The sequence below is a fragment of the Fulvia fulva genome, chromosome 5, assembly GCF_020509005.1.
Source record: "Fulvia fulva chromosome 5, complete sequence".
NCBI lineage: Eukaryota > Fungi > Ascomycota > Dothideomycetes > Mycosphaerellales > Mycosphaerellaceae > Fulvia > Fulvia fulva.
The window spans coordinates 4236125-4249180 of NC_063016.1; the positions used below are offsets into that span (position 1 = coordinate 4236125).

Below are 13056 nucleotides of genomic sequence, written 5' to 3' on the forward strand. Positions count from 1 at the left end.
TCTTGAAACTTCGCTTGTTTAGTTCTTTCCGCTAATGTCCTTTGTGTATTCTTAGAACATGATTACGACTTTGACAGCAAGAGTCGTAACCGCTCGTGGTCCCTCCCGGCGGTGTTATTCGAAGAGTCCGGCAAGAGTTTCAGCAGCGACATGGATGCGAACGGCGATAGTTGGACTCTAGAGGGCGAAAATTCTTGTACATTCTGTGGGTCTGTGTTTGAGCATGTGGATGTTGATACTCGGCGTTTTGAGAAGGCTTTGTTCCGGCATTGTCGACAGCGGCAGCGAAATGGCCCTGGATTGGTCCAAGGCGGATGCATTGGAGTCTGCGGGAGGCATGAGAGGATATGGCGATTTCATTTGATGGTGCTCGGAGTTCTGGTGGGAAATGGGTTGTTTGGTGGCTTGAGAAAACGCATTCACGGCACTCTTGGGATGATTGGGAAACGTACATGTACCATGCCGAACGATATATTGAGATCAAGTGTGGGAGGTTGTCTGTATTGCTAGTGTACACACGAGAAGACACCTGAGCAAAGGACCTTGCCCTGTTATCATCACTACGACTACAAGTGGTCAGCCAGGGACATGAGGCTGGGATCTTTTCCATTTAGGATCTGGTTCTTCTATACAGCAGTAGACTACACAACACTTGCTTTGCTAACAATACAACGCCTCTACTTTAACTCCGTCATTTCCTCTTCCAGCATATCCTTGAACGAGAAGGGCTCGAAAGCTATACCCTCGCCAATGAAATGCTTACTCATTGCTTCGACCCAGTGCAGACGCAAAGAATGCAACATGGCGCTGGTACCTTCCATGACCACCAACACGGCGATGGTCAGGGAGAACCAGAGGACGAAAGCGAGGAAGATGACGAAAATACCAGTGGCACCTTCGAAGGCAAAGGCGTTGGCCAAGGTCATGCTCCAAAGCACAATGGAAAGCTGCTGATGAGCCAGTGACAACGCCCATAGACGCAGATATGAGGCGGTGTGGGAGACACAGTTGAGGCAGAATTCTGTCAATCACGTTAGTAGAGTCAAAAGAACGAGAACAGAGGAATGAGCTTACCGATGGTGTGAATGACTTGGTGGATCATCACTTCACTGAACTCAAACTCCTCGTGACCTTCCTCGCCGCCCCCGATATCCTGGGTGATCATGGCACCATCGATGTCGCTCTCAGCAAAGCTTGGTCTTCCATTCTCACCAGGGTGGTCGGCGTCATCGTCGTCATCAAGAGCCGAGACAGTCGTGGTCTCTCCGATGCCACGGTAGCCCTTGGCGCGAGCGCGATTGTGCTCGTAACGGAGGTAGAAAGGCTTGAGGAACAGCATGATTGGAACCTGAATCACTGCCAGCAGAACCAGCACAACCTGAACGAAACCTTGTCCGTTGTACAGCTTCTCCTCGACCGTACCGGGCGACAAGAACATGTAGATAAGCATGTTCAGGAGATTAGGTGGCTGCTCACCAATGGCGAACCAGTCCACCGACCACTTCCAGATGATGGTGAGCACCAGGTATCCAAAGATGCTCTGGAAGAAGATCATGCCGGGCACGAAGTTGCCCCAAATGTCGATCGGTGACTTGAAGTGACGAGCGTTGATAAAGGAGAGGCATAGCGAGTATGTCATGTGAGCCCAGCCCATAATGATGGACAGCTTCATCTTGTAGCTGTTGCTGAAGAGTAGGTCGTTCTCGGTGTCATGCCATTTCCAGTCGAGTCCAAAGGGGTAAGTGTAACCTTCTATTCGCCTGGCAGTGACTGTTGTCTTGTCTGGCTCGTAGTTGTCCGGGAACTCCCACTCCCACATACTCTTGAAGAGCGGGATCTCTTTCGAGAAAGCATCGCAGTATATCAGTCCAGTATACATAGAAAATATGCCCATCATGAGCATGATGTAACGTCCATAGAATGCCATGCCGAACAGTTCGTCCTGCTTGCCGCGCTGCAGAGGCTTCTCGAAGTAGATCATGGCCACTGCTGCAAGAGTCATGATTGCACCGTGACCAAAGTCACCAAACATGACAGCGAACAGGAATGGGAACGTGACGATGGTTGGCAGACCTGGGTTGACCTCAGTATACTTTGCAGTACCGTACGCATCAATGATGGTCTGAAAGCCGAGGGTGAACTTGTTTGTCTTGTTGTAAGTCGGCGGTGTCTTTGAAGTCTTGATCTGGTTGACAATGGTCGGTACAGATAGCCCGGCACGGTCGTTGACGTCTTGAAGAGTCGACTTGATCAGACCAAGCTGGGCGGTTGGGCACCAGGCTTCGGCCACCAGTGTCTTGCGAGCGGGATCGTACGAGAAGCGGTTCAAGGTCTGATAGACACTCTTCTCCTTCTTGATGACAATCAACCATGCAGCCAAAGAACGGCCAATCTGCGTAAGCTCCGCGTCAAGTGTGCGCTTGGTGTTGCCAAGAACATTGCCCAAATCCTGCAGGCGACTGTTGACTTCGTGAATCTGATCTCTGCGCAACTCGCTGTTCTCGTCCACGTTGTATATGTCCGCGCCCAAAGACTCTGATATCTTCCTGATCTTGGCGATGATCTCTTTCCCGTGTGCGAAGATGACGAACACGTTCTTGTGAATCTCTTCGCCCTTCTCCGAATCGATGATAGGATCTGGGATCTCCGACTGGTTCATGTAAAGGTTGCCACGAAGCGTTCTCCAGAGAATACGCTCAAAGGCACCCATGCGCTCGCGTGGGATGACACCAGCTACAAAGCCAATATTCATAACACTAAAGCTCTGGCCTCCGCCTTCGGTCGATCCGTTCGCGTGTTCAACGTCGCGTAGAAGAGGTGCATCGTCGGAAGAATCGATGGACTGCCGGATCTCCTCCGTCTGACCACGGGCGCGGTCGAAGAAGCCGCCAGCCTCTCGCAGCACCCACCGCCACTCCGTCAGCTCCGTCTCTCGCTTCTTTAGAGTCTGATAGCTCTCGTTCAAGCTGGCGATTCTCTGCTCCAGCTGCTGGCTGCGGTCTGCCAACTCATCGATCTCGGAAGCGGAGGGGGCTGCCATGGTGTTGCTGAACTCGTAGATGGAGCGCATCTCCATGCCGTTGCGTTCGATCTCGGAGCGGAAGTAGTTGAGCTGGCGTTCGACATTGTCCAGGCGGCGAATCTCCTGCGTGAAGGTGCGCTGGAAGGCGGTGGTATCGGGGTTCAACTGTCTCGCATCAGCACATGACCGTCACACATGATACCGTATCCACTGACATCGCGGAACTGCATGGAGCCCAGCTCTCCCAGCGCAGACACGACCTCCCGCCCAATCTCATTAGCCACGTAGAGCTGGGTCAGGGTCATGTCCTGCGACCGGAACAGCGACTCCTGTTGTGCCGCCATCTTTGCCGAGTACCTCTTACCTCTCACGGCGGCGAGAGAGGTATGGTGGTATGGCGAAGGTATCTGTAGTGTTGGGGTGGCAGTGTTTCTGCCAGAGCTCCTGCTCAAGGCGGCGATGATGCTAGCGCCAAGCACCGTCTCACAAGGGTCAGGCCATCTTCAGCGGGTCTGAGCACTCGTCCAGCGCGTCTTGGAAATTGGAACTTTCTTCACGGTGTTGGTATCATCCTCCTTTACCTACGTACTACTTGACCGTCGTGATCATCAGCGTACTCTTCGCAACACATACGACTACGCAATGCTCTCTGTCCGGCGAGCTGATGTCAGCGACTGACAATGATGGTCTGCGGGTCTACGCTCCATGACCATGCGGGCTGTATGCATAACATCAAGGGCTGCTACACCATACGCAGTTGCGTGAAGCTCGTTCTCCGCGCACAGGATGCCTAAATCAACCAGGATTCGCGGCATGGCCAGCAGCTACAAACAGGATCAAGAGGATTCGACCACCCCCCATCGGCTATCAGGGTGGGGTTGTGACTAGTGCCTCGGTGAGCATGTCATCCGTGATATCACGTACATGTATCAATCTATAGCCATGTTTGTATGTGGCAGGAAGGTAGGGTCGAGAGGAGATCAACAGTCAGACTTACCGAATGTAGGTTATGCTCGATCGTTGATAAATCCCTCCAGGCGAAATCCAACATCCTTCTCCCGCGCCCTACTCCGGCCAACACCTTTATAAACGTTCGTTTTGTTGCTTCCTGCAGCTCCTCAACACATCCCGCACATCATGGCAACTGCAGATGTTCTTGATAGAGTCGACATTCTGGGTCCGCAGCAAAAGCAGGTCAACCTAGAAGCCGAGTTCACGAAGGCCGAGCCTAATCCAGCACCATTCGATCCTGTCAAGCTCAAGGATAAATATCTTGCTGAGCGCGACAAGCGATTGCAGCATGGAGGTGGTATCAATCAGTACAGTCTGATTGAGGAAGACGGCATCTTTGGCCACTGGCTCAAGGATCCGTGGGTGGAGCCAGGCTTCACTCGCGAACCTGTCTCAGAACAAGTAGACGTGCTGATCATTGGCGGAGGCTATGGAGCGCAGCTGATTGCAGTCCGACTGCTCGAAGCTGGCATCAACAACTTTCGTATCCTCGAAAAGGCTGGCGACTTTGGCGGCACATGGTATTGGTGAGTACTTTAACCCAGCCATCATCATCAATCGGAGAGATGCCTGCGACAGACTCCTTGGTATCAGCTGCGGGAATGTCGAGGTAGCATCACTTGGTCTCAGGCATAGCTGACAACCTTCTGTCTGATAGGAATAGATACCCTGGTACGTGTTACCTCGAATTCGTCTTGGTTTCGACAGAGTACTGACAACCATGCAGGTGCACAGTGTGACATCGAGTCATACATCTACATGCCGCTGCTTGAGGAGCTCGGCTATATGCCGACTGAAAAGTATGCACGTGCTAAAGAACTCCTCAAGCACTCGGAGATGATAGGTCAAAGGTATGATTTGTATGAGCATACACTCTTCCAGACCGAGACGCACGAGCTTCGATGGAACGAGGACACGGCGTTGTGGTCAGTAAAGACGAGCCGCAATGACGACATTCAGGCGAGATTCGTTGTGCCTGCAGCTGGTCCGCTCCACAGACCTAAACTTCCTGGTGTGCCAGGCATTAAGAAGTTCACGGGACACTGCTTTCACTCCAGTCGATGGGACTACGACTATACCAAAGGAGACAATGAAGGTGGTCTGACTGGCTTGGCGGACAAGAGGCTTGCTGTCATTGGCACTGGCGCCACTGCCGTGCAAATCGTTCCCAACGTCGCCAAATATGCCAAAGAGCTCTATGTCTTCCAGCGCACACCCTCCTCCATCGACGTGCGTGGCAATAGACCTACAGATCAGGCTTGGGCGGATAGCCTTAAACCTGGCTGGCAGAAGGAACGCATGGAGAACTTCAACACCATCGTCAACGGCGGCATTCTTCCCACTGACCTTGTTCAGGATGGCTGGACTGATATCCTGCGGAAGTTGCTTGCTCGTGGAGCTACCGAATCGACTGACCCTGCAAAAGCAGCTGCAGAGCGTCAAATGGCGGACTTCGAGAAGATGAACCAAGTGCGAGCGCGTTGCGACGAAGTCGTGAAAGACAAAGCCACCGCCGACAGCTTGAAACCATGGTATAACCAACTGTGCAAGAGGCCGTGTTTCCATGACGAATATTTGACAGCCTTCAATCGCGACAACGTGCACATGGTCGACACCAAGGGCGTGGGCGTCGATCGTATTACGGAGAAGGGTATTGTTGCAAACGGCCAGGAGTATGAAGTCGACTGCATTGTGTACGCCACTGGCTTCGAGCTTGCCACCGAATGGAGTCACAGAACCAATATGGAGGTCTACGGCCGCAACGGACAACCCATCACAGACTGCTGGAAGGACGGCGCCAGTACACTCCACGGCTGGTCCACGCGTGGATTTCCCAATTGCTTCTGGGTGTCGATTGTACAGGCTGCGCTGACGCCCAACTTCATTCACGTCACGGGTGAGCAGGCGAAGCACCTGGCTTATGTCATATCGGAAGGCATGAAAAACAACACTCGCACGATCGAGCCGACGGCCGAAGCAGAGCAGAAGTGGGTCGATACCATTGTCGAGCTAGTCAAGCTGAGGGCGCCATTCTTGATGGAGTGTACCCCCGGATGTTACAACAACGAGGGAAGTATGTTGCCGCAGGCTGCGAGGAATGCGGCTTATGGAGGTGGAAGTCCTGCTTTCTTCAAGATCTTGGATGATTGGAGGGCGGATGGGAAGATGGAGGGACTGGACATCAAGTACTTCGACAGCTAAACTGATACAGAACTGTCTTCGCTCGTCGCTGTCTCGGCTGCTTTGCTCGATCTTCGTTGAGCTTATCTGAGTGGTTGGACTGCGCTTACCCTTTCCACATGAGCTTTCAACCACATCGCTGTGCTAGGGCTCAGTGGATGTCTCCCTACAGAGCACAACCCTGCGCTGCTTCTGCACAAGAACAAGCGCCTGATATCAGTTAACTCCATCTCAGGAACTTCCCTTGCCTTTCACGAATCGGTAACGCACAGTATTGCTAGATGCAACGGCAGTGCTGCCCTCTACGTGAGTTACGACACAGGACACTGCTGGATGATCTCTCGGCAACATTAGCTCAACGGCATAAGATCGCCAAGCCACACAATCTCACGCGGCAGCCACTCTCCATATCGAGTCGGGCTAGGCATTGATCAACACCCGAAGGTGCCATATTGAGGATACCAGAGCTCACGGTGATTGCTTTTGGCGTCCAAGGCTTGCGTGTTGCTGTTTTGGAGGATTTAATCTTCGAGCCCAGCTGTTTGTCCTCATCATGGTGTTGGTATTCTCTGCGTCAAGTTATGCGACTCTTCGTCGATCTCCACCCACCTGCACTGAACATCTGCAGTAATCCATTGGCTGTATCACTCCAATGCACACTCTCGATCCTGAGAATGCGGCGACCACAACGGCAGTATAGAAACGCGAACCAGGCACGGGACAGGGACCACAACTGAGCATCAGACGATACCATGAATCTCGGTACGGCCAAGCCAGCATCGACACCACAGCGTACTGGCAGCAGCAGTGAGTGGGTCTTGCTTCGCTTGTCGGTCATCGCCCAGAGCAGACTCGCTCATGTTACACTGTGCTCAATGCTGGTGCTCGCTGTAATCGCAACGTTCTGTAAGCAAAGCACTAAGTGACAGGGACAGGCATGTGACGGCACGCCCGGCACGAGTCCTTTTGCGACCACATCCTCCTCTTCAAACAGCGCGCTCACATCCACATGGCTGCGACACAACCTCCTCTGCTGGACGACGCGAACACTCTAGCTTCAGACGGCACCACTTCGAACACGTCCGGGATGGACTCGCTGGCACCTGATCAAGGGACATGCCACTTCTTCAGGCTGCCTCGAGAGCTGCGTGATGAAGTGTATAGGCTTGCCTTCACTGGGACCTCTGTCTACACCGCCGGCACTTCGACGGGGTTCACTCGGCATCAGCGACGTGATGGATTTCTGCTGACCTGCAAGCGTCTACACCCAGAGGCCCTTGAGAGCTACTACACCAATGTCGAGTTTGTGGTCACCAGCATGAATGTCCTTCATCAATGGCTGAGCAGGCTTCCAGTGATGTCTCGCCAGAGGATTCGCAGCATCGGATGTGGGCCTAGCATGTTCCACCTAGACAGGCCTTTGAGGTGGGGCGGATGGCCGGATCCAGAGGCAGCGATGGCAGGCAAACGTCGGCAGCTGGAGTACTTTCGACAGCTTCTGGCGAAGGAGGGCATCGTGATTCAGCGAGGAGTGCTCAAGGTTCTGACACGGCAGAACGGTCATTCAGAGAGTCAGGCATGATGTGCGGAAGTATGTCTGCCCGTCTGGAGAAGATGTACCGGAGGCCGGTAGCACAAATCACAGCTCGTAATGGTCTTGGTCAGACCTCAATCATGCCAAAAGCGTCATGGAAGGCGTCGCAGTAAATACTGCGGTATCATAGGAACGTGCATGTGTTGCCGCTAGCGCGTACTCGACCGAAGCAAACGGCAAGGTTGACATGGACCCACGTCACGTCAAAGACTGTGACTCGATTGCAAACTTCGGGCCTCATCGACAAGGACCTCAAGATAAAAGCGCTATCATGGCGCCCAGTTCGCTCGCTCTACAGAACATCCATTGCACATACGGCGTCTGCTGTCCGCACGAAGAGCGCCAGTGGACAGACTCCCACGGATTTCACGAACCAATGCGCCAGGGCTGGCGGTTCGAGCAACACCATCTGCAGAACAACAAGACATAAATGTGGCAATCTCGGGGATGGAGAGACTTAGCTTGAGACTGATGCCGCTTTTGTACAGATTTGATTGGCGAGCCGGGGCACGAGTAGAATGGGGTGGGATGGACGGGTGTGTACAGCTTTAGATATCCAGAGGATGTGTTCGCTTGATACAAAAGGAATACCCGCTTGATCCAATTCCTTTCAAACTTGCAAAAGAAGACCTACCCCATCTGATACCACCACTTATCAGCGGTGATATCAGAGTCAGATAGGTTCAAGAAGCAGGGCCCATGAAGGACTGAACAACCTAATCTCCTATGCTTCGGGCGGGAGATTTATTCGCTATGGTCTTGTTTGCGCAGAGCGTTCACTGCGGGTTGTCTTGCCTGTTTGCTTGATTGGTAATCATGAATTGAAAATGGTATATATAGCGTGTTGCGGGAGCGGCCGAGTGGCATGTGAAGATCTGAGAAATTCGGATTTTATGGCGGCCGTCAGATTTGATGGCGGGAACTTGGTGTCGACTTGGAACCACCAGAATGTGTGGTGAATGTTGTCGAACCGTGGAGAAAGCTGACAGTTGCATAGCGTTGCTCACTCGCAGCGAAGCACTTGGGTGAGTGTGGGTGAGTGGTCCCAGCGTTCATTCAGTGACAAGGATTAAACGCGCCTGCTTCCATCCGTCGCTTGTTTCAACCCTTTATTGACTTTTCCTCTCCACCTTTACCTCCAGCTGCGACATCAAAATGGCACTCCAGACCGCATCAGCCATGCAAGACCCAAGCATCCCCTCAGCCGATGGTACGTGGATCCACCCTCACCCCTCCAACACATCCACTGACTGAGCCCCGCTGCAGGAACATGCCACCTCCTCCGTCTTCCGCGGGAACTGCGCGACATCATCCACGAACTAACATTACTCGGCAACCCCTTCCCCATCGGCCCCTACATCGGCAGCGACATGCACAAAAGACTCCTCCACTGGCTCGTCCGAGGCTTCAAAACTTCCCCCAACTACTGCACCTTCTTCCTCACCTGCAAGACCCTCCACGACGAGGTGCTCTGCGCATACTTCGCCACCCGTACCTTCTACTGCTTGTACCAGTCGCAGCTCATCTCGTGGCTTGATGCGCTCCCCACTGGATACCGCTCGGCGCTACGCAGCATACGTGTCCACCCGGAAGTCTTCGTACCTGAGAGCAAGGACCCACTGTCGTTCAGGTGGCTCAAACTCAACCATGATGGGAGAGCCCAGGCCGCGGCGCAGGAATTGAGCCTGCTGGAGGCGTTCCGGGTGGAGCTGGAGGCACAAGGAATCTTTCTCAAGCGCGGTGTGTTGAAGGCGAATGTATGGGTTGGGAAAGGCAGCACTGGCCGTTTCAACCCCTGGAACCTGGAATTCGGCATCTTTGAGTGGAAAGCATGATGAAGGTGACGAAGGTGATGAAGGCGATGGTCTGCCTCAACGGCGTGCACAGTGAAGGTGCGTGGTAGGGGCGATGGGTGCTGTGAGGGGATTAGCAGAGACAGAGCTTGTCTTGCGCAAGCTGAGCTGTCGCTCGAGCACCGAAGTGGACATCTGGGCATAACAGGTAGCAAAGACTGCCGGCAGCAATCGATCATACGGTTAATACTTCACCGGTGCTGAGTTCTCATTGTCTCCCACCAGCTATGTCCAGTTCATCCCATTTCATAGTATACCGAATCCAAGGAGTCGAGCGGCGTATGTCTCATCGAGACCCGTGTCCTCTAAAAGACCTGTCCATAATGCCAGCCCCTCAGCGCGCATGCTTTCTTTGGCTATGCTTTCTGTCACCCAACTCCTATCGAAATGCCACTCGTGTCGTAAAATCATCATCAACCAAATGCCGGACCCCGCTTGCTATGCACTCGCCAGGTGTCCCCACTGTCTCTGCCACTCCTTGATATTCGACTGAAGCTGCACAGCCATCTCATTTGAGCTCAGCTCGTGAAAGTTTCGATCAGCCAGCGAGCTCACCGAGGCTGTACTTAGCGCTTGCATCGCCCCAGCACCACTCGGAGACCCAGCTTCGATAGCCAACGTACTCTTCTCAGCGGCAACAGTTGTCTCATCCTGCTGTTTCGTGACGTACGTGCTGATATTCTGCAGCACGAGGTGCATGTTCGTGAACGTCCTTTCCACTTCTTCCGGCGCCGAACCTTTAGCACCATTACCGTTGCCCATGGCCTTCCTTCCTCGGCCAAATTTGCCTTTGCCATTGGTATTCTCGCTCGTGCCAGCTATTCCTGGACTCTGTTTGTCGCCAGTACCGTTTGTGCCGCCGTTGACGATGATCTCTGACCCCTCGTCACCGCTGCCTTGCGTTTGCTGACCTTGTAATTGCCGCTTTCTTCCGTAGGGCGAAGATGTCGCCTGCTCGAGGTTACGCTTGGTGTACTGATTGTTCCCAAGCTTTTTTCCAGGCTTCTTGCCCGGGCCTTTCTTGACGGGCGCTTTCTCGGCAGGAGGCGGCGTCGGAGGCTGCGACGAAGGCGCTGGCGGAGAGACCTTGCCGCTCGATGTGGGCTTGGGTGTTGTCTCCTCGTTACCATCCGCTTCTGTCAGGTCAGTCAGTATGGAGACCATTGCTAATCCTCTTCCATGCTCACCCTCACCTCGGCGACTTCTTGCGCGGTCTTGTCTTCGGCTGGCCGCCTCGTTCCTAGACTTCTCGCGCTCCTTCTCCTTCTCTTGCTGTTGAAGTTGACGCGCCGACTGAGCCGCATCGGCTTTAGCTTTCTTCACCCTGCTGAGTGACGTTGACTCGGGATCGTCCGAGTCGTCTTCGATCGATGCCACGTGCGGCATTGAAGGCACTAACTCTGAAGCTCTTCGTTGCCGCTTGCTCTCTTGCTTGCTGCTGGTAACGCTTAGCATTCTGCTTCAGCTATAAGGTTGGGTAATGTGCACTCACTCCTCACTGCTGTCATCACGGGCACGTTTGCCATTGCGTCTGCCCGTTCCTGTGCCACCTTCACGCTTGCTTTCCTCAATTGCTTGACGCAGCTGTTCCTCTTCATCATCCAGTTCCTTGCTCCTGATAGTACCTCGTCGCTTGCCAGTGGAAGGATCGACGCTGCCACGAGGATCTGCGCTCTGACGCTCTTTCTTCGTCTTGTCGTCCGTCTTGCTTGTGGAGCCTCTTCGTTGCGCTTTCGGATGCTGTGGTATGTAGAGTGAGTATTTCTGCCTGTCATCTTCAGTCTTAGCAGCTGCTCGTCTTGTCGGTGCTTCGTGGTAGCGCGCCATGCTTTTGTGTGAGGGTACGTTGTGTTGTGTGCGGGTCAGAACTTCACAGCAGGCTTGAGGTGCAGTCGTCGCAATTCATGCGTGCAGTGAGCGCACACCTGAAAGTGCGTTCGTGCACCTGATTCACAGCAAGAGCGTGCAGTGGGGGCAAGAGCATTGCGCTCGTCGCCACTACCCTACATGTGCTGGACGATGAAGATATGGCTTGGATAAAGAACAAGCAGAAGCTGCGAAAGAATGAACGTACCCTCGACTGTCTCGCGACACAGCATGCTGCTTCGGTCGGCACTCCTCACAAAAGTACTTGTCGGGAGTCTGGCTTTCTTCGATTATGCCAACACAGCCGCCATGTTGCCAGACGCTACAACCATCGCACAGAATGAAGAGCCCGCCGATCTCGTCGGCCTGCGCGTTGGGAATGTCGGCGAATGCTTCGCTCAGAGGCGGTCCTGGGTATTCTTGCTGTGCGCATATGCATCGTGTAATCTCTTCCTCTTCAATTGCCTCTTCGTCGTTGTCTTCGATAGCTTCGGTGTCTTTGGCCGACCCCTCTTCCTTGGTGGCCGGTTGGCGCTGACTACGACGCGCCACGGGAGGTTCGCTGAGGTCTTCGCTGGATAAAGATCTGGGTGTCGCTGACTTCTGGGTCTGGTTGATACGCGTGCCGCGGTCCTGTCGCGACGAGAGGGAGGAAGTGGTACTGGAGGCTGGACCCAGCTGCCCTCGAGCAGATCGGCGGATTGGCGACGGCATGGTGGATGGAGGGCTGGGTAAAACGTTGTGATGAGCTGAGGATGGCGATGGAAGGCGTTACAACGCTCAGATGCGCTGCATTCGCTGTGGTGGTCGTATCGGTCAGTACCTGTGAGGAGGAGCGGCGATCCGAGCGCTCGCCCAGCTCTGGTTGTGGGCGCTGAAGAGGATGAGAGGACAGCACAAAGAATGCTAACGATAGCTCATGGTTACCTGACACTGTTGCGAGAGCATGCAGTGCAAATGTCAAGCGTGTAGGTGGTCATCAGGTCGGTGGGTAGAGAGTCTGCCGCCGCTTGGGGATTTCGCTGGAGATGGAGAGCATCTGCTTGCCGGATCAAGCTCGGCTATCCAGCCAATGACATTGCTCGGCACCACCAAGTCGCGTTTCGCGCGATGTCGGTGTCGCGTGTATGCAAAGCGCGTGGCAATGGCAATGCCATGTTGCCAGACGATGTCGCGTACGTCTTTCGTCGCCGACGCAGCGTTGTTCTGCTGCAGAATATTGATGTCTTCGTCCGGAGGCAAAAGGAGATCAGCTTGGAGAAACAGGAGGGATGTCGAAGAGAATGATGTCAGAAATTCGAGAAAGGAACACGGGTCTGGGCGCCTCGGGGCAACGCCGAGAAAGAAACAACAGGAGAAGCGAAGCAATGCTTTCACAGCTATCGGAGATTGCTGCCGAGGTGTTGTCCAGTCGTCGCACACAAGGTGAAGAGCAAGATCCAGCATGCCAGCAAGGTATCGTAAACCTTGGGCAGCTTTTCGTTGCGCAGCTGCAGCTGTGAGCATCCGTCGTCGGTACGCGGAGAAGT

General features: G+C 53.8%; 5 protein-coding genes across 5 annotated transcripts; 3 read left to right on the top strand and 2 right to left on the bottom strand.

The window, feature by feature from the left end:
• Positions 1-677: 677 nt before the first annotated feature.
• CLAFUR5_06271 (V-type proton ATPase subunit a) lies at positions 678-3366 on the bottom strand (the record flags this gene model as incomplete). Its single annotated transcript, XM_047905419.1, has 3 exons — positions 678-1021; positions 1075-3187; positions 3238-3366. 3 exons carry the CDS (start codon positions 3364-3366, stop codon positions 678-680), a joined length of 2586 nt encoding a protein of 861 aa, XP_047761853.1.
• Positions 3367-4159: 793 nt separating this feature from the next.
• CLAFUR5_06272 (Baeyer-Villiger monooxygenase ATR8) lies at positions 4160-6235 on the top strand (the record flags this gene model as incomplete). The annotated part of the gene is made up of 3 exons (XM_047905420.1): positions 4160-4560; positions 4692-4705; positions 4761-6235. 3 exons carry the CDS (start codon positions 4160-4162, stop codon positions 6233-6235), a joined length of 1890 nt encoding a protein of 629 aa, XP_047761852.1.
• A 988-nt stretch (positions 6236-7223) lies between these two features.
• Positions 7224-7796, top strand: CLAFUR5_06273 (uncharacterized protein; the record flags this gene model as incomplete). Its single annotated transcript, XM_047905421.1, has 1 exon — positions 7224-7796. The coding sequence occupies one exon, from the start codon at positions 7224-7226 to the stop codon at positions 7794-7796; it is 573 nt and encodes a 190-aa protein (XP_047761851.1).
• Positions 7797-8963: 1167 nt separating this feature from the next.
• On the top strand, positions 8964-9643 carry CLAFUR5_06274 (uncharacterized protein; the record flags this gene model as incomplete). Its single annotated transcript, XM_047905422.1, has 2 exons — positions 8964-9018; positions 9075-9643. 2 exons carry the CDS (start codon positions 8964-8966, stop codon positions 9641-9643), a joined length of 624 nt encoding a protein of 207 aa, XP_047761850.1.
• A 456-nt stretch (positions 9644-10099) lies between these two features.
• Positions 10100-12241, bottom strand: CLAFUR5_06275 (Putative histone deacetylase complex subunit cti6; the record flags this gene model as incomplete). The annotated part of the gene is made up of 4 exons (XM_047905423.1): positions 10100-10797; positions 10849-11099; positions 11154-11429; positions 11736-12241. The coding sequence occupies 4 exons, from the start codon at positions 12239-12241 to the stop codon at positions 10100-10102; spliced, it is 1731 nt and encodes a 576-aa protein (XP_047761849.1).
• Positions 12242-13056: the final 815 nt, after the last annotated feature.